The sequence below is a fragment of the Oreochromis aureus genome, linkage group 20, assembly GCF_013358895.1.
Source record: "Oreochromis aureus strain Israel breed Guangdong linkage group 20, ZZ_aureus, whole genome shotgun sequence".
In the NCBI taxonomy this organism is placed as follows: Eukaryota; Metazoa; Chordata; class Actinopteri; order Cichliformes; family Cichlidae; genus Oreochromis; species Oreochromis aureus.
Window position 1 is genome coordinate 22,768,892 of NC_052961.1, and position 21,409 is coordinate 22,790,300.

Genomic DNA, 21,409 nt, shown 5'->3' on the forward strand with positions numbered 1-21,409 from the left:
ATTGTTTGACTGATGGCCCTTAATATAAAGACTTCGGACTTTACGTTTCCCAATTTTTGCTTTAAGTTATTTTGTTATTTACATAATAATGTAAATAACCTAATAATTACCCTTAATGCTGTTTTAGAGAGGAGCGGTGCTTCAAAGGATAGTTGCAGATTTCCGTCAGAATCTGCAGATTATACAGTACAAATAAAATGTTCACGTTGTCTTCCCAACAGTTTCACTGACATCCACACTGGATGGCCAGGAAGCGTTCGCAATGTCTTCTCGGGCGCTTCTCCGGCGCTGATAATTGGCGTCTGTCTTGTGTCAGTGACGTAAAAGACGGATTTAATGCGACATGACCGTTCACACAGCAGTCGCTTTCTAAAACATCAGATATGTATCGGATTCAGTACCACATATGAAAGTGACCCAGATCGGATTTGAAAATATCGGATTTGTGCCGTTCACACAGTCATACCATGATCGGATACGGGTCGCATAGGGTCAAAAAAATCGGATTTGATGCGCTTTCGCCTGCAGTGTGAACATAGCCTAGGTGAGTCTTCGCATCTGGTAATCAGGCAGCTGCTTTATTATAAATTAGCTCACCAGCATTAAACTGGTTTGACAAAATAAGCTTCACTCATGGAGCTTTCAGTCGACAGGAGGAGACAAATGTAGCTGAAAGCTTCCAAACAAGCAAAGAGACTCCTTAGTTCAGATTATTTGTGTCATTTCTTTAAACTGTATTACCTTACCTATATAACTCTGTCATAGAGATGCTATACCACCCTTGTGCGTGCATTAACAACAGAACCAGTGCCAAGCTCTGTTAGGAAAGAGCAAATTCAACCATGTCGGAAGCATAAGAATTTTTCTTTGACACTGACGTGAGGTGTAAAATGCAATAATTGTCCAAGAGAGACTTTGAGTCTTTAACTGAAAGTACTGGTAATGTTTCCGTGTAAACACACTGGTGTTTAACAAATAAAAGAACGCGGCAGAGAAGTTCAAACCCAGCTTGCTTTCTCACCTCCACACGGCTGGCAAATCACAGCGTGAAGTGGGTGTGAAGTGATTGTTGATATTGTCAGTTTAGTCAGATAGAGAAATTTGTTTGTTCCGACTACCTGACGTGCTGGCTGTGAATACTGGACAAAGTCAAGCTGACGGTTTGCTAAGCTATGCTTACGCACTGGTCCCATTGTCAATGTGCTAACATGAGAGTGGTATCAGTCTTCTCTTTTAACCAACCGTGGAAATATCCATTTGAATGTGACATTAGACTGAATGACATTTTGCTTCTCTTCGTGCTATCAAAGGTCAGTAACCAGCGGCCTGTACTACAAAGCAGAGGATTTCTATCCAGGTGACTTTAGGTTAACCCTGGGTTTTCTGTACTATGAAGGTGGTTCGCTTTTTATCGTCATTGTAACTCATGCTGTGAAGCTAAAGAAGCTTTTGTTCCATTTTAGCAACCAACAGGTATGAAGTCACCTCCTACTGATTAATCAATTCTCCAAAAACAGCATCATGATTCCTGAAACATCCCTCACATCTGTGGATAACAGGAGGGTCTAAAGGGAAATCTTTGAGTTTCCCTGATCAGCATCAGGAATAAATTTAACAACAATTTTATTGTTCTGAAAGCATTAATATGTGATCCTAAAATCCTAAAACAGAGGAGCTACTTATCTATTTTTTATATTTATTCTTAACTCTCAGACCGTTAAACACCACCAGGACTGCAGCAGAAAGAATAAAACCTAAAACTGTCTTTTAAACATTAATTAAAGGGAATATTCAATTATAACCCATCAGATTCTCCTGGGTTTTAATGATAGAGCTGTGATATTGATAATTCAGTAAACTTACACAGTGGGCATTTTTTCAGTCCTGGCTTCAAACAGGCTAAACGCTCACGCTTTCATACAGCGCTTTTAATACTAAACTACTGTACAGTGGTTTTCCTCACGCTGCAGCAGCTGTGTTGGTTTCAGACTGTTTCATTTTTAACCTCTTCATTTTTTTCCCATTGCATAGTTTTATCTTGTTTTCTCTGTGATTGGCCAAATGCTGCCAGTGCCAGAGAACGTGCAGATCATTTTGCGAGAACGTGTAGGTTAAACCCTGGGTTGACTTATCAAGTTGATAACCAGCTTACCAAGCGTAAGGATAACTGAATTCTGATACTGGAGAAATACCCGGAGTATGCTGAACTCACTTTGTAGTACAGGGTCCAGGCAAAACCTTTAGCCTAGCGAGATAAAGGAAATACTGCATATTCCAAAAAATTTATGTGAAAACAGGAAAGTGAGATTAGAAAATCCGATACAAAAGTAACTAGATCACCCTCTAATTTTGATTTCATATAGTGGTTTGTTGGCAGATCATTGCAATCCCATTCAAAGTTGAACACTGTGGAGGGAAATGTAATAAAAGGTACACCTTGCTGTGTTTTACATCTTAAACAACAAAGTCTCACATCTGAGAAGCTGAAGCCGGTGAACATTTGTCATTTTTCTTTGATAAATGACTTCAATGACTGCTGTTTAAGTTCGCTGAAGCACTGGTGCTGGAAAAAAAGGAATTACATTGGCAGTTACACACCTCTGCCGGTACTGCTGTATACAAGCAAATGTAAAATTTGTGAACGCAGAGCAAAGTCAAATCCATCATTCGGCAGGCTATAACTATAACTAGCGTGAGGCATTAAAACTTTTAGGAGCTTTCATGGTACATTCAGCTCCGCACAATCAAAAGATAAAAGGTAAATGGAGGACAACGGCACTATGAGGTGTTTTATGAGTTTCATCTGGGACACAACCGACTTTTAAAGGATCACGTAAAGATGGAGATGGCTGCAGTATGTTCTGAAAAGTACCACTAACCAGTGTCTATAAGTGACGCCGATACAAGAATCTCCAAGGCACGGGCGCAGGTGAATGAACATGTCCCTACTTTCTGATTTTGGAGAGAACTGAAAACTCAGAAATACAAGGAAACAAACAAACAATCATAAACTTCTCTTCAGGGCTTTCTGCAAGGTTCACTGAGACCTTCATGATAAGAAAAGTGAGGAATAAAATGTTGAGGAAAGCATGTAGCTATCTTAGCAATAACAACGAGAAGGCTGAAACTACTTTGGCACATGAATGGAAGTAAGGCATCTGTATCATTCTAGAGTCAAAAAAGAGTTGAAATGGAGCATTGTTCCCAACCAGCAAAAGTGTCAAAACAGACTTATGTAAGAAAAAAAAAGCAAGCGTTTACTGTTAATTAAGTGTCTGACAGCACACTCTTCTCTTGTGCTGCTGCATACTTGCAAAATAACACTTGAAAAAAATATGCGGTACTTTAAAAAATGCAAGAAAAGAAAAAACCTTGACCACTTTCACAAATTAAAGAAAACAAAACAAAACAAGAGCCAATAGTGAATGCTGAAAAAACAGAGCAGAGTCTGTTTGTGTCACAACGATGACCTGAATGAGGATACTGCGATGGTGAGGAACAGGGAGAGGGGGGAGATCTCCACACTGCAGGCTCTGGAGCCACGGGCGCTCATACCTGGGATACAAGAAAAACAAGGTAAAAGCACCGTGGCTGACATCCGTCTGAAATACACATTTCTAACCCAAAGTTTCAATTCTCTGCTCTGTCAGCTGCTGAGAATAACACGCTTAGGTTGTCAAAACATAAAATATGCATGCTGACGTTTCATGGGGGTACTTAAAATGCGGTCCAAACTCATTTATGTGCTGGCTTTTAAGTGCATGGGTAAAAAATGTATTAGAGGAAGTGAGTGTAAAGGACCCAGAACACTGATGCAGTTTGCTTCAATCGCTGCTTTTTCACTATATAATATACTTGATAAAAATGACTCTGCCAGACAGCGCGTTTCCTGCTTCTCTGGGAACGATGAGCCCATTTAACAAAAAAACCCCCAAAACATGTTGAATTCTATCTCTCTGAACTGCTGTTTTCAGGGATACAACACAAAAGTTCAACAATGCAAAGTAGCATTTAGGGCAGGGGAACAGCCCCCACTGGAGTCCCACAGGACACCAATAGCATCTAGCCAAAGCGAGTCTGTGACAGAGATGGATTGTGTTGCATATTTCAGCAAACTATAAGCGCCGAAGAGCGCAGCGGGGGTGGGCTGGGGCCTTGAGTAATGGTAGGTCAGGGGAGGACAAAGTGTCCCTGTCAGATTGACAGTGTTAAGTGACTTTATTTACAAAAATGGGCAAAAAAAAGAAAGAAAAAGGTCCCAGTGAATTCATATGTCAAATTTTGGCATTTGTCTGTGTTCCTCTGTGGTACGAGAGCAGCATATTTTAAAGGGAAGGGTATGAGGAAAACTCAAATTATTCTTTCAGCCTTTCGTTTTTGATCATTTAACCACTGCAACTTAACAAAACATGAATACCGAGCTTACTTAGCTGGTGGATTCGTATGGGATCTGATGCCGGCCCTAGTCCTCCTTCACTCAGTGTCTGCACAAAGATGATGTACTCCTCATCGTCCTCAGGGAGAGTCAGCTCTGCTGTTGCGTTGACCGTTGTGAGTGTGATTACCTCTTTGTGTCGCTGCCTCTGGTATGACAGCTGAAAGGGGAACACAAACAAGGTTGTAAATATCTTTTCTAACACCATGACAACTTCAAACGCATAAGCTTCGTGGTTACCCGGTGCACCAAGTTCCTGTGAAAGGAACTGAGAAAGTAAAACTCACTTGATAGCCTAAAACGTCTGATTCTGATTCCATTGCCACCACGGGTTCCCAGTAAACAGACAGCTGAGAGCCCATTAGGTTCCATCCCACATTCATTGGCGGCTGGGAAGGTGCTGCGTGACATAAAAATTATTAACAATTTTATATCAGTGCAGAAACATTAGTGTCACATTGGTGTATAATCCCAATTCCAAAAATTTGGGACACTGTGTAAAATATAAATAAAAACCAACAGTGTATTCACAATAAAACAAGGCAAACATAACAGATAATTAAACTGAGACATTTTAATATTTCATAAAATATAATAGCTCATTTTGAATTTGATGGCAACAACACATCACATCAAAGTTGAGAAAGCAAGTGATATTAAAAAGAAACGGCTAAACAGGTTCATCAGCAACAGGTCAGTGACATGATCTTAAAGAGGCAGAGCTCCTCTAAAGTAAAGATAGGCAGAGGTTCATCAATCTGGAAAAAAAAATGTGTCTGCAAATTGTGGAACAATTTCAGAATAATGTTTGTCAAATTGTTAGGACTTTGAAAATCTCATCATCTGAATCTGAAGAAATCTCTGTGCACAAAGGACAAGGGCAAAAATCAACACTGCATTCACGTGATCTTCGTGCCCTCAGCCAACGCTGCACATATCACGCAAAGAAGCTGTATGTGAACACGATCCAGAAGCATCTTCCCTGGAAAACTGTTCTGTGGTGAGACAAATTGAAATCCGAAAATCTTTCTGCAAAACATGGACACTACATCCCCAGATTAAAAAGGAGAGGGACGATCAGTGATGGTACGGGGCTGCGTTTCTTGCCTATGGAACTGTCAGCTTGTTCATCTGGAAAGGCACCATCAATGCTAAACGGCATGTACAGTTTTCAGAGCATCTGGAGCTACAGTACGTGTTTTAGCATACTATTCCAACAGCATGGCTTTGCAGTAGGAGAATCTGGGTGCTGAACTGACCTGCCAAGTGAAAACATCTGGTACAACCTGAAATGAAATATGCGACAAAGAAGACCCAGAAGTGTTGAGCACCTCGAATCTTATATCAGACAAGGATAGGACAACATCAGTCCAGCAGCTTCTCTCCTCAGTTCCCAGACATTTATGGACTGTTGTTAAAAGAAGATGGGATGCTACACAGTAGGAAACATGACCCTGTCACAACTTTTTTGAGACTTATTTCTGCTGTTACATTCAAAATGAGCTAATATTTTTTCAGTTTAAACTTTTGATATGACTTCTATGTTCGGCTGTGTACTAAATATGAGTTTATTGGGATTAGCTAACCATTGCATTCTGCTTTTGTTTGCATTTTACACACCACCCCTTGGTGAGATTGAACAAGAAAGATTTTATTTCACTTACAGGATAACACAACTTAAAAAAATTGAATTAAATACTATTATTATATGACACTAATCTTTGCCCAGTTTGGAAGTTAAATAAAGTGTGGATAAAAGCAGAATGGAACCAATTCACTTTAAGGTGAATTGGTTTGCAGCTTCAAAATCATTTTGATGCTACACTGATCTGTTAAATGGCAGGTGGCATCTGTTTAATCCCCACTCCCCGACTACATTGCCTGTTTTGGCAGTAAGTAAATTCAGTGAGAGGGTAACACCTCCTGGGAAATGCAAGTTGCCAAGGATAATAAAGGCAAAGCCCTGCAGATTGTGACTACTGAGGACACAAGGCCCTCGTCAAGGGACTGACAGATCAAGGTCCGGTTGCACAGAGTCAAGAGGAAGCAGTGTGCTTGGAAGCAGAAAAGATATAAGCGGGTCAGGCTGATGACTAAGCTAAAGGCTAACAAAACCATGTTGGCTATTCCTTTGGGGGGTGTTTTGGAGGCAACTTTTGCTCACAGGGCATTAAATCAGACCTGCTTCAGCTCTTGTACAAAGCAAACTAATGGTGTATAAAACAGCTTTATTCGGGTTAAGCACGCTAATCTGCCTCCTGCTGCTGACTTGAAATTGCCGGCATTGAGATGAAGACTCTGTGTTTGTTACATGAACTGTTGCTAGTCTGTGTTCCAGCACGTCTCTAACCACTGCTCAACAAATCTTCATATTCTGCTTTAAATTGAAACTACTATGTCAAATGTGGTAAATGAGATGCCTTAGTGTTTTTGAATAATATGCGATCATTATGAACTTAATGTGTTTTTAAAGATTCGCAACAGGGCAACGTTTGCCACTACATCTCCTTTTAACAACACTTTGCAAGCATTTGGGAATAAAGGGAGACGGCAGTCTTAAGAAAGATATGTTGTTATATTTTTTGCATTAAATAGAAATCAACTGCTCGACAGCTCTGCGCCTCGATTGTTTGCTATGTGATAAAATATGCCATCAACCTGGGAGGGACTACAGATTAAAATGAGACCATGTAGCTAAATCTGGAATATTTACATGATGAATTTAAGTGCTCATAGAGAAGTACAAGCTACTTACGCTATGTATGTGGACATGCACTTTTTGCATGCAACCATGTCTATTTTGAAAGCAGTGATACCCGAGGGCCTGCAGAGCATGGTGCTATCCAAACTGGTTTTCAGCCCTCTTCCCCTGCACACAGAGATTTCTCTGGGTTCTCTTAATCTTTTAATATTTGGTCCTGTCGATGATGAAATCCCCAAAGGCTTTACAATTTTACACAGAGTGATAAAACCCTTCCTATCTTTACATCCTCTCTGGGACTTTCCTTTTATATTTTTTGATCTAACTTTTTTGGCACGTGTTCCTGTGAAAAAGACCATATTTTTTCACAACAATACAATCTCTCAGATTTAGCATTTTACATTTGCATAGATATCCTTTACATGCAGTCTTGCAGGGCTCACAAATCATTGCATTCTGTTTTTGTAACGCTGCACTGCGTTACTGGACTTGTGTGACTTCTGAGGATGCGGACACGTTTCAACACATGCTAGATTTCCCCAGCATTATTGGAAAAGCTAAGAATAGACTTCAATTAAACCACTAAACGTTTCCACCTCTGAATTCTAAGCAGTGTAGTCACGAAAATCAAACCCCTGAGCAGCAGTATTGTGTGCCGCAACTTACGTGGCTTTTTTGTGGTGACATTGATTGCAGGGAGGAATGGGCTAGTGCCTGCTGTATTGAAGGCGCTGACTGTTAGGAAATACTGTGTATTTCCTGCCAAGCCACTCACTGTGGCCGAGGTTTGGTTCCAAGGCACTCTAACTTTCCCCATGGTCTCTGGTTTAGTGTCATCTTCCCAGTAAGCCACCTATTTTCAGAAAGAGAGCATGTCATTCGGGATAGAAGGCTTTGGATTGGAGCAAAATGTGTACATCTGTACTTTATGTACTTTCTAGCTCATGTGGCATAAAAGGATGCTTGTAAATACGCTACATTTGATGTCTTGAAAGAGCTGTCATGATTTTAAATAAAAGACTTTGATTGTATTCTCTGAAGAAAGATCAGAGTTTTCTTTTACCTTTCCAGCTGGATATTTGATATCTCACATTACAAATCCTTACAGTTATATACATACATTCCAACATAAATGAATGATTAATCCCCTTGCTGATTAATTAACATATATTAATTGCCAAAAAATAATAAAAACAATATTCAGTGTAAAAGTGTTTTCCCAGCAAACACCCAAAAAGGGAAAAGCAGCAAATACTCCCAAGTGTGGAGCAGGGAACTATAAAGCCTCTGTACTTAATGACTGAAACTATTCATTGATATTAAATTGCCAATCAGTTCTTTTGATTGTTGCTTGACTATCTAATTGTTTCAACAATACCTCATGGCTTTGTAATGTGGCAATATTTTTTTTCCTTAATGGAAAGCTGCCTGATTAAAAATGGCTTTTAAACAGTTATGCTACAGATCGAGTGCCAGCAAAATGTATTTAAAATAAACGTAAGAGATTTTTGTTATTATCCAAACCATTAGCCTGGAAATAAATGATCCCAAATGAAATCCTTTTTAGCAGTCATTCACTTTTCCGTCATCATTATTCAGTGTCTGACATCATAGAAGCAGTTCAAGTATAAAAAGCAAAAAAGAAGAAGACAAAAAAGAAATCTACTTTCGCAGATGGAGTTATGGAAACAACTTTGACTTTATTGAGCAAAAGAATAACAACATCTTTCATTAAAGCCCTTTGATCATCCTGATTATTCCATCAGAGGCATGTGGACGAGGCAATCAGGGTGTCCTAGTTTTTAAAGGTAAGAGTGGATGAAATCAGCAGTTCCTGGTTTGAAGTGTAACAGTTTAATGTTTTACTCAGAGGAAAGTAAAAACACGCCACATCTAGACCCGTGTTGCTGCTGTGCTGTGCTCCATGCATTTCCAGTGTAGCATTTCCCAGTGCCGTGACACGAGGCCCGATATTGCTATCATGATATCCCATGAATGACAGCAACATGAAAAGGCATGTGGCCAGGCAATTTTCTTTTGTTCTCTTAAAAACGCTCTGACATGTTTTCCTGTCGTGTTGCCACAAAGAACTGTATAATTTTGGCAATAACAGTCGGCCAAGTGAAACAGCCATTTCCATGGCGACGCAGAGTTTGGAAGTGATGGTTTTGAGGTACAACAGGGGTTGATGGTGAGCATTTGAATCGTGTTGCTTGTGAGAATGTGTGTGTGATTTCTATTTCCATTTAAAAGAGTAAAATGTACCTCATAGCCCAGAACCCTTTCAGGGATGAAGGAGAGAGCCTGCCAATTCACCTCAATCTCAGAGGCTGAGACACTTCTGGCCCTAACTCCCGCTGGCTTCTCACTTGGCTCTGAAAACAGACAACAGGAGACTGAGCTGTGCCGCCGTCTTCCAAAAGCACAGAAACGAGCAGAACAAATCTCTTCAATTTTTACATTTATAACTGTGCGCATTCTTTTGATCTCTACTCAGATGAATCATCACACACAGGTGCTGCTGGTAAATTGACTAACACTACACTACACACAGAGACACCCCCCACCCCCACCCTCCACCCCACACCCTTCAGCATACTGAGAGGTAGCACAGATCTAAATGCCAACCAGTTTTTACTGTGGCGCAGCAATTTAATACAGCGGTGATATTTGGAGGCAATCTGCCGGTTCCTACATAAATGTGTTCCCATGATTTTGTACCTCGTTCATATAAAGATATTTCTGCAGATTTATTTTGCTGCGTGTATTTTTATCTACCGAGCACTTTTAATCCAATCCAATAAAAAACAAAAAAATCTACTTTGGGGGCTTTGCTCAGATTCCACTCACGCCCAGCCTTTTACCTGTCTCCGCAGAGTAGATGGTGACCACGGGGCTGAAGGGACCCTGTCCTTTGCTGTTGTAAGTGCCAACCTTAACGTGAAACGGAGAGAAGGGTGCGATGCTGTCGTTGCGGTACACGTAGCGCGACGCGCCAGGGGCGGAGGTGGCCACGTGAGTCCAGCTAGCTTCTCCGAAGGCGCGGAAAGCGATGATGTAACCAAAGCTCTCACCATTCTGTAGTTCTTCGGGAACAGGCTGAGAGTGAAACACAAAACTATAGTGATATTAAAACATATACAAACCACTCACGTTCACACCACCGCCGGGCTCACAAAGTCACCACCGTCTCTCATAATGTCAAAAAAAGTGCATGACCCACAAATTGCTTTTGCGACCCACCTGATGAAATAAAAGGAGCAGTAAAAATGCCATTTTAAAAACCTGCGCTCATTACCGAGCATCCGTGCAGCTTTTAAAATGAAAAGTTATTCTGTATATAATGAAATGGGAAAACTCCAATGATGAGATAACATAGAAAGTAATGACTTGTACAATGCCAGCACTGTTATTCTTCCATTCGACTCCTTACTGCTATATTTGAGCATTGTAGATTAGTCTGAACAGTAATTCATCACAGATCCGAGACTCACAAATGAGAATATCTGTCAGATTTACTTCTCTGTTGTATACGCTGCCGCTGCCTTACATGCAAGCAATTTGAGAAATTACAGCGACGACAGACTCCCATTGACCCCAAATTTATGACACCCACAAGCAAAACAGAGCAGGTGCTTTGGTTTAGCGAGGAATATTTAGAACCTCGTTCAAGATGAAAACGACACTGACTCTGGGCACTTTGAATAACAGACTAGAGCATAAGACTGATGATTTACCTCCCACGTGATAACCAGTTCATATCTGCTTCCACCACCTCCACCCACATCACCTGGCACTGCATCTGGAACTACAAAACACAGACCATGATCACATTTCAGTATAAAAACACATATATATAAAGCCGCATAAAGGCAAGTTACAGCACAAAAAGGGAGATCAATACGCTGTACCTGCATCCTCTGTCCTGGTCTTCACGGACACTGGGCTGGGTTCTCCGACACCAACGCTGTTTTTTGCCAGTACCCGAAAGTCATATTCAACCCAGGCATTGAGGTCCACCACGGTGGCTGTCAGTGTGTTCCCATCGATTATCTCCGGGACTAAGAATAAAAGAAAACATTGCAGACAGAAGGTCTTTGCAAGAGCCTACATGTATACAAGTGAAGAGCTACAACTAAAGCAAGAGAACAATTATGCTCACATACACTGTTTAAGCAGCGTAGACTGGTCAATAAAGTGTTGAATGCAAGCTGGTTTTGAGTCATGACTGTAGAAGGTGGATGGAGGATAGTGGATTTCAAAGGACAAAGGACAGTAAGTGGTTTAACTGTCAGCCCTGCTGTGTACAGCAGCGTCTTCCTTCATAGTAACACTGAGGGATCCAATGAAATGCCAATAAAAAACCTACAGCCATTGGCTTGAAATGTGCAATGACATTTGTTCGTTACTTCAGTACAGCACAAACAGCTACAGTGAAAAAGCTGACTCCTTGTGGTGTTCTCAAATGTCCATCTATCCATTCATTCTCTTCTGCTTATCCTTGTCAGGCTCGCGGGTTGGGGAGGGGTCTGGAGCCTATCTGAGCTACCCTAGGGCGAGAGGCGGGGTACACCCTGGACAGGTCGCTAGCCTGACGCAGCTTCTCAAATGCATTATACGATTATATGGGCAGGTTGTCAGCAAACAGCTGCCAATGCACACCTCCAGCACATACAGGCCAATGTTAGATATCATAAGTGATTTCTCAGTTGTGTTGATTTCCAGTGTTTTCTCTCCTTTTAGCTTTGCTTTGCTCTCAGCTAATTCTGGAGGGAAACATCTAAGCTTTTTAGATGTGATTTTTTTTCCCCACCGCATTCACCAGGCAGCTGGCTTTTGTTTTTTGTTAAATGCAGACTTTACACCGTTTTGACTTAAATTACAGGACTGTTTTAGCCGTAATGAGATTGGATAAAACCAATGAAAGGAAACCAAAACAGGTGCAGTCCAGAAAACCAAAACAAGCTCTGTAGTGCTCAGAAAGTTCTGTGATCAGCATTTGACCTCATCATGTCAATTCATCATGCCTCTGTTTTGTTACAAACAGTTGCAGGATTTGTAAAAATTTGATTACAGGAATTTTACTGTGAAGCAACTCATACTTTCTCATTCAGGTCAAACTTCTATTTTGAATTTTGTAAAAACATTTTTTATATAAAATCTGTACGATATACTTTTAAGTTAAACTCAATTGCCTCAAAAAAGCCTCACACATCCGATGATGCCCTATGAGCAAGCACTAGTTGACAGTGGGAAGGAAGAACTCCCTTTTAACAGGAAGAAACCTCCAGCCGAACCAGGCTCAGGAAGGGCCGGCCATCTGCCATGACTGGTAAAAATCTGCCTTTATGCTCACCCCAGCTGATTTATTGTTATTATAACTGTTATTATTTATACTGTTTATTATTATAAATCTTACCCTTTTTAAGCAAACTAATAAAAACAACTGCAGTATATGCATTCAACCTTTTCTAGACACCTGGACCCAGATGCATTAAGAATGCAGAAAAAGCCTGGTATTTGCCTTTTTCACACAATCACACATTTATAAGATGAGAATAAAAATGAGAGCATGTGTACCTATGTTTAAGTTTTCCCACATAAGTACAATGTAAAATGTTTCATTTAATGGAATCTGGTGAAATGAAATGTACTTGATTGCAATGAATTGAGTTTATACCTTAATGATTAATTACTTGAATAAATAAACCTTTCGTTTTGTGCATCTCAGTTGCATTTTAATCAAAATTATTGCTACATGTTTACTGATGGTGAAGAACATTTTTTGAGTGTGTTACATTTTGAAAACCTTAGGAAAAAGCTGCAGCTGTGTGTAATGACTGGCTGTCTTTCTCCAAACTCCTCTTGCCTCTTGTCTGCAGTGCCTTTTCTTTCTTTGTTTATTTTCTGCTAGGGTCCTTTTACTCTGAACTTAACAGAGTTGATAGCTTCAGTTATTTTTTCCCATTCAGTGGGTTTGATTCTGTTTGTATTTCCAAAACTGAGGGTACCAAATAAAACACATTCCCTTTTTTCCACTTCTCAGATGAGTGTCTCAGTTTCACATTCTGTGAAATTGCTTGTTTGCTGTTTTGTTTCTTTGCTATGTCCAATAACTTCTGGTGGAAATGGCAATTTTATATGCAAATGATGTTTTCATCCATTCATGGCTGTGGATGGGAGTAGAAATCAGGCTTGTGTAGATGCTTCAGGACCAAGCTGTGAGAAAAACAGACTTGACTTGAAAAGATGAAAAGGACGCTGGTGTTGACTTAGCATGAGTACACAGAAGGTCATCGAAGTGGCTAAAATGAAAAAGTACTAATGAAAAAAATACAGAGTCCCCAAAGTAAGCCTCATCTCTTTATATTTTTCCTAAGCAGATTTTCTTGTCATTTTTAAAGTGGTCTTGAACACCAGCTCTCCGGGATTTCAAAGTTCTCCACTGGACACCGGCAGATTTTTCACTCTTTTTCAGTTCAGACCTTGCACCTGACCATTTTCATATGCATGTCTTTTTGTTTGTTAAGACACTTATCACTAGCATAAAAAGGCACCTAAATCAAGGGATGAACCAGTGTTCTACAGACAACTTGGAAATTTTTTATCGTTAGATACTTTGTTACCAACAGACTGTCATAAGAACACATAATTTATTCTCAATTCTTTAGTTGAATCTCCAAAAAATGCCAAAGATAACAGTTTGACAGGCATCAAATCATATTTTTCGCACCAACAAGGTGATTCCCAAAGTGCTATTAGCTGAAAACTTGGCCTATCTCAACGTGGTGTGCAGAGTGTCCTTAAAAGGACAAGTGGAAGACAAAAGAAGAAGTGGCAGGCCTAAGAAATTATCTACAGTAGATGAACAATATCTGAAAATCATGCCCTTAGAAAACTAGGGAAAAAAATCCACCAACTGATAGAGGACCCGAGAGATGCATCCTGCCCTTCAGCTGATCCATCTGATTAATCCAGATGATTTTGTTTTGTACTGTAAATAGTTGGTTTTCAAACACATGAAGGTGTTTGAAATTTAAAAGTCTCATTTCTAGATAAAGAACTAGTGACCTAAGTGACTGTGTGATAGAAATAGTATAATACTAATTGTTTAAAATATCATTTGCAGGTATTTGATGCATATCAGGTTGCAGCAAAGCTGGTGCCAATCCCTGCACAGATCACTGGTACATCTCAGGGCCAACAGTTCACACTCTTACATGATCTAATACTTATTTGTCTTTCCTGAACAAGTTTGCTCTTAAACTTAACTCCATTCTGGGAGTGTGAATCTTAATCTGCATCTGCTCAGCTCTGCTGAGAATCATTAAAGCAATGGTTAGGACTTCTAGTCAATCAAACAGTTAAAACAGATTATTATGGATTTCAAAATCTTATTTGGGTTTCTTATGTACCTATTTTCAGGCCACTCCTATGAAAAAATTCTGGAGGTGCCCCTATGGTCTTATTGCGACCCTGCAGGTCAAATTTGACATTTTAGGTTCAAATTGTCATCGATATGTAAGAAGGAGGTGAACAGTGAGTGTCTATAGCCATCTGCAAAACACAGTGGAGGCTCTGTCACGGTTTGGGGCTTTATTTTAGCCAGTGGTGTTGGTGATCTTGTCAAAAATTAATTGAATTATGAACAGAGAAAAGCAAACTTTTGATTCACCATGTAATACCACTTGGAAAGCTTCTGATTGGCTTCTGCAGTTGCCAATGCAGAAAAAATCATACCTGGATTGAAAAACACACAATGAAACACTATCATTCATGGACTGGTCTCCTCAGAACCTCAACAGTGAAGCAAGTGTGGGATCATCTAAAGGTATCTAACATGCAAAGAAGAGCTTTGAATGTCCTTCAAGAAGCCTGGAGAGCTATTCCTGAAGACTACTTAAAGAAATGACAAGAAGGTTTGCCTACGAGAGGCGATCATAACAGATATCAACTTTTAAGCTCATTAGAATTGTGCTACAAACTGTCTTATATTTTCATATATGTTTCCAATTTTCTCAGCAACATATGAAAGCATCAGCGACCGCTTAACACTTTTGCACTTTACAGCAGCAAGGAGAACCTTTCACTGTCTTGAGTAAGAACATGAATCCGCACCATCTCTACCATCTACAACCCTTTTTTTCTAGATGACCCCATACTCTGACCCACCTGCCAACAGGGGAAGAGAAATAACAGCATTTCCCTGTGGACATCTGTGAATTATCTGAATAATATCTCATGTGCTATAAGATGAAAATTTATCGTTAAGTGCTGTGTCACCTGTGTTAACCCTCTGCCAGCCCACAGTGAAGGGAGTTCGGGTTTGAATGAGGTAATTGGTGATGGGGCTGCCGTTGTCTCTGCCGGGGCTCCACGCCAGCTGGGCTGTACTGTCTGTCACCTCCTCCACCGTCACTGAGTCTGGAGGGCTGGGAGGGCCTGGCTCAATCACAAGAACAGATACTGTGAGGTATTCGCACATGCAGAGGCACAGACGACGCTACAGAATGTGGACGTAAATGTGTATACTCGCACATTTTGCAAGGAAAACATGACATTTAGTGGCATATAAAGGAAAAGCACACACACACACGCATTGGCCAAAATGATATCGCTATACAGCCTTCATATCTTTCAATCAACATCAGCGAGAGAACATTCTGAAAAAAGAGCTTTCAGCTGAGAAGAGGTAATGCCCTTCACAAAGTATTAAAAGTTAATTCAAGATTTATTCTCCAATATTCACCCAACTTGTAATCCTTCCCTTTCTCCGTAATCCTCCCGGTAATTGATCGATGAAACAGCAGACGTAAGTGGATGCAGGGAGTCAAATTAAAAGGTAAAAGATGAAAAAGGGGCCCCACAGCCCCAAGGAAACAGAGTTTTATCATTTATTTTTATTATCCCACCAATTAAGCGGTGTGATGTTTTACTTTAGTTTCATCTGCGGGTTCCTATTCTAATGAAGGTGTCAGCTCATCAGAAATAATAGACCACTAGAGAGCTGTGAGATAGACCGCAGAATAATAACGCCCCTTGCTCTGCTCGCACTCCCCACCAGCTCTGAAGTGGTTTCTAATCTGAAGCAAAATATACTAATTATTAAAGTGTAGCATGATTATTTTAGTAAACAATCAATTGTCTGGAAGCACAAATCCTTTTGTTTTCATATCTCCTGCAGCATATATGTATATGTCTGTGTATACATGCAAGGATTTATTGGATTAAGCTGAGCAAGTAACTGCTGAGCGACATCCTTTTGTTTACTGAAGCCTTGGACGTTACTGCCCTCATACATTTGGCCTTAAAACCGTGGCTTTAGAGATATTGATCTCTGTAAAACTCATTAGTGGCTATTGATTAAAAAAAAAGCAACTTTAATACACTGGCCTCATTAATACATATTAATAGGACACACAATCAAAGATCAATTCCTTATCCTCTTAATTACATTTCATTGGCTGAGGCAAGAGGCTCCTGTCAGTGTCTCGAGGGTGTTCAAATAATCTGTTATTAATATGGACAGACTATCTGAGCCTTCATTGTGAACTTGTCTGAGGGAAAATTAATAACCGGCTGTATTTACTGACACGGCAATATTATTCCGATCTCAACCAAATATTTCCCAAATTCTCAAAATGTGCTGCAACACGTGCCAGAAGTGAATCTAAACAAGAGCATATCATAAGCGGGTTGAAATAACAGTGTTAAAACACATCGTTCTGAAGTGTTACATTGACTGTCATGAGTTGTATTTCCCTAAAAACTATCTCTCGGGATAATGATGATGATGGTGGTGCAGCTGTCAAACAAGCACAAGTGTTCCCCAAGTGGTTCGAATGCTAATGACTGTGATATTATCCTTATATTGTGACCTTCTCCAGAGCCACCATCACCACCCAGTGGAGTGTTTGTGAGGCATCTAAAACAGGGGTTTTTTCCACACCCATTGTGAAAAACAAGAACCCAGATGATCACTCAAGAGTCTTTGTGTCAGGAGCGATTATCATTGACCTTCAGCGCTGCGAGAGGAAAGGAGCGAAACCCGATTGTAAATAACACCCTGCGAAATTATCGAGCTGACTAATATACATGATTGTAACAATATGTCTGATGCCAGTAACGCCAACGATCACTGTTACCGCGATCGTAAACGGCCATGCGTGCTGCTGCAGAATCCCGGTGAAAGGAGACGTCTTGCTGTTGTTTGTCTTAACATTAAAATAGATTTTTCCTTTTTTTTTAAGAACATGCAAATGCAGCCACTGGGGGAAGCTTTCATGTTTCCTCACCTTCCTCTTAAATTATACAGCCACGCAGAATGGTTTGATCTTATTTGTCAAGGTTTTGAGCTATTTATCTCTAACATTTCGGCATCCTTCGCAAAAGAAAGGGGAGTGAATTTAAATTAGAAGAAAAAACACTTTAAAAAAACATAAAAACAAAACCAAACTGCAGATTCAGTCTACCCGATGCTTTAAATATTCCTCACAACATGGGACAGTTTCTTTAGACAAATTAGTTCAATTAAAATCAGGGACAGACAAGGATAATTTCTCTGGGAAGATGAGAGGTGGCAGACAGTGCATTTAGTTGTGAATTTTATTTAAATAATGAGGTTCTTATTCTTTAATTGCCTCTTTGAATGATTTAAGAAAAAATGAACTGTGCTACATTTCAAATGTAATGCGAAATAAGCTTTTTTATAAGTTCAATAAGGGAGCCTCTGCTCCTCCTTACTGATTTGGACTATTACTACTATTTTTTTTGTCACTTTCATTTTCCCACGCTGTCAAAATCAGCTCTTTCTCAATTTCTGCTCACTACTTTTGCCCAATTAGCCCGGAGACACTGTTCTCACTCTGCCTGTCAGCAGCCTGTCTATCACAAATACTTCTTCCATTTACACAAGTTGTCCAGGGTATCTTAACTGAACTCATCTGATTACTCTGCTCCACCATCATCAGGGTTTAGTCCTGTCACTATCTTCCACTTTCATCTCAGCCTCAGCTCTAACGTTCTTATTAGATTTGATCAAACTGTAAATACTTACACCTGCGAGCTACATTTCCTTTCCTTCCAAATGACCTCTTCTCATTTAATGACACGTAGCTACAAGCTACAACAGTTTGAAGACAAACAGCTAAACTGGCAGACATCCAGAAAGGAATGTCATCCTATATTTCCCCTAAAAAACAAAGACTAGAGAAAATCTCAAGTACTTGCATAGACATGTATTATGATACTCTATCGATACAGGGACACTAAATGTTAATATTTTATTAAATAAATCTAAATATTCTGTGAATACTATATACAAAAGGGCTCATTTCATGCACTAAAATCTTGAGTTAATGTTACCCAAACAAACGTACATGCTTACATCTGCTTACATGCTTACAAAAATTAACAAAAGCAGCTGCCAGCTGTTTGTTTTGAATTTTCCTCACATTCTAGGACCGATTTCAGCTTCCGGTGACTAAATGGTTGCACAGAACTTGAGAATGTTGCACACCCACTACACATTTTGATTGCAAAGTGATTGCACAGATTGCCTGATAGGAGGTAACCTTTCTGCAAACAGTTGCAGTCTGATTTGGAGTGACTGCAATCACTCTCAGAGAGAATGTCGAAGGTTTGCAATTAATTGCTGTCTTATTGGTAACATGTTGCCATCAGTCTGAATGAGGCTCTGTCAAAGAGTTAAATGTTGTACTTTGGTTGGTATCCTTGACAATCTAATTTTGCCTTAAAAAAACAAACAAAAACAAAAACAAAACTGAAGCGAGATAACTTTATCTTCTTGGAAAAACAGATATTGACAAAGTTTAACTTTGAGGACATCATTTGCAGTTCAAAAAAAATGTTGATAGTTCACAATATGTGTTATTGCAACGCTCATACTTCAAAATGTAACAAATGATAATAATATTTGATTGTGCATTAAGTGTTGTGATAATATCGCTCATGACATATCTGGTGAGTCTTACCTGTATGAAATACACAGTTTTTGGAAAATAAAAATTAATTTAATGCCCCATGTTACCATGAAAATGACTTCAAATACATCTACTTTATATGCAAACCGCTGCTTACACATTGGTGCTTTGATAGTAAAACTGTCATTAATCCATTTTTCTGTCAAGCCACCTTTTTTTTTTTTGTTAGTTTTGATATTTTTCTTAAATTGACTATTTTATCATCACTGCATTGCTGCTTTCACCCATGTAAAAGGTGCATTTGAAAACTGGCTCTTATCTGTTGGTTTCTACTCCACGTGCTGCGTTAATATTTTGTATTTTGGGATGTCAACATTTGCTTGCTGAATGGTTCATGTGGTATTTTCTGTACCTTACTGTTTAAGTTACTTATCCTCTGACAGGGATAACGACGGTTGGGGTTTCCAAACCCGGACAAAAACGGAACAAACTGCTTGCACTGCACTGCAGCATGTCTCCGGTTGTCTGGAGTGGTATAAAAAAAGCATTTTTTTTTCTACCTTGATGATTTCTTTCCTGTCCACCTCTTGCTTTGCCACCCAGAATTTGAAGCTATTCGATCCAAACTTTGAGACATCTGTGACAGCTGCCGCGAGCAGGAAGTGTAAATAATGCACAATCTTGAGTCACACTCGAGCTTGTCTCCAGTCAGGAGGCCAATCCATTTCCCTGGACTTGATATTGCTCCAGCTGGATAAACAGCATTACTTCCTATTTTTCTTTGTCCGCAGTCATTCGTAAAGAAATGCTTATTGAGAAGAGCTTCTGCACGTCGAGTTAAATAGCAACTTGGTATCCTTGCAAGATAAAGCTATGGATTCAACCTTTTCAAATCCTGACACTAAAATCATCCCTCACCTCATCTGACATTTAGCATATTTGGGTAGTGTCAATTTGCTGGGCTATTTGGTGTATTGATCCCACCCCGAAACATCCCTCCTCCAATTCCACGAGCAACACAAACACACCGCTCCCTGAAATAAATAACAAAAGTTATTTTGTTCTGCCAAATGTAGCTCTCGACAATAATGTCTCTCAGGAGCTATACATACTGCATGAGTGAGCGCAGACAGGCATGTAAGCATTCTGCTGTCAAGTACACTGCAACAATATTGAAAACTGGTCATTAAAAGACAGGGAGAGGGAGAAAAAGGAACACATCTTAAAAAATGTATCGCTCGTATTCTTAGAATTTCACACAGTTTTGTGAAGTTTTCTGCTTCCAAAAACATCTCTGAGTGCAAGAGAAAAGGGAAGCGGCCTCCTCTGTTTGATGTAATGAAGCGCCTTGTAGTAGAAATAAACACTCTGATGATATCCAGGGTGATTCTGATGAGAATATGGGCACTTTGGTCGCACTGCAATCTCAATCTAAAACAAACCTATTTGAGTTTAAAAACCCTATCGAAAACTGCACGCCTCAAAAGATTTTTTTTTTAATTCTCAGCAAAGCATAGCGATGTAATCTCTCTGAAATCTCTTTAACACTGCTCTGCTCAGTAACACTTAAAGACTACAGACTTCTTTTTACTGAGGCTGCATCCATCATCCACTTTACGTTGAGTCTACTTTTTTTAATTTCTCTCTCTTCCTTTTTTTACCCATTAAACATCCCTGGCTGTAAGCCCTGTTTTAATTGGTGACTGCAGAGCAGAGACGAGCTTTTCTTACCTTTCACAATCAATACAGCCACAGCTGATAGACTCTCCACGTCCGTGTCCACCACACAGATGTATTTGCCAGCATGGTAAAGCTGAATGTTCCTGATCATAAGATCTCCTGCTGTTCTCTACCGAAGGAGGAAAGAGAGCTTTATGTAGCATGAAAGATAATGGACCTCGTGACAGCTTATTAAAGAAGGTAGCAAAGCATATATAAAGACACAGTAAATAGCAGCTCCAAAAACCGTTTGCATATCCTTTAGTTACAGTATTTAGCTTGGAAATTGCTGAGGAAAAGTGGCTGCACAGTGTTTATGGGAGAAATTCTGTGTATATACAGTATCGGGTCACAAACAGCTGTTCAACATGAGCTCGAATGAAAAAGAAAAAGGCCAAAATTCACAAAAACAACAGAGAGTAAATTGAGTTTTTGTGTCTGACAAGGTCTCGACTGCTTTACCCGCCTTTTGCAGAGGTCAGTGCTGTGACCTTCAAGACCTGTTGCAAGCAAGTACATAAATAAGCTTTTACTACTGAGTACAGCAGGCAGCTTTTGCTCATTTGGAGAAGGAAACAAAAAAAAAAAAAAGAGAAAAGAAAAGGCTCTCAT

General features: G+C 39.8%; 1 protein-coding gene across 1 annotated transcript in view; it reads right to left on the reverse strand.

Moving 5' to 3' along the window:
• Positions 1–424: 424 nt before the first annotated feature.
• The window catches only part of cntn3a.2 (contactin 3a, tandem duplicate 2), a 40,889-nt gene continuing 19,904 nt past the window's right edge, over positions 425–21,409 (reverse strand). The window contains exons 14-23 of the mRNA XM_031726348.2: positions 20,810–20,927; positions 15,420–15,578; positions 11,048–11,197; positions 10,874–10,944; positions 10,001–10,235; positions 9,402–9,511; positions 7,803–7,989; positions 4,723–4,835; positions 4,427–4,595; positions 425–3,555 (exon numbers count right to left, since the gene is read on the reverse strand). Of these exons, the coding sequence (XP_031582208.1) occupies positions 3,458–3,555; positions 4,427–4,595; positions 4,723–4,835; positions 7,803–7,989; positions 9,402–9,511; positions 10,001–10,235; positions 10,874–10,944; positions 11,048–11,197; positions 15,420–15,578; positions 20,810–20,927 (1,410 nt within the window). The 3' untranslated portion in view covers positions 425–3,457. The remainder of the gene's footprint in view (positions 3,556–4,426; positions 4,596–4,722; positions 4,836–7,802; positions 7,990–9,401; positions 9,512–10,000; positions 10,236–10,873; positions 10,945–11,047; positions 11,198–15,419; positions 15,579–20,809; positions 20,928–21,409) is intronic.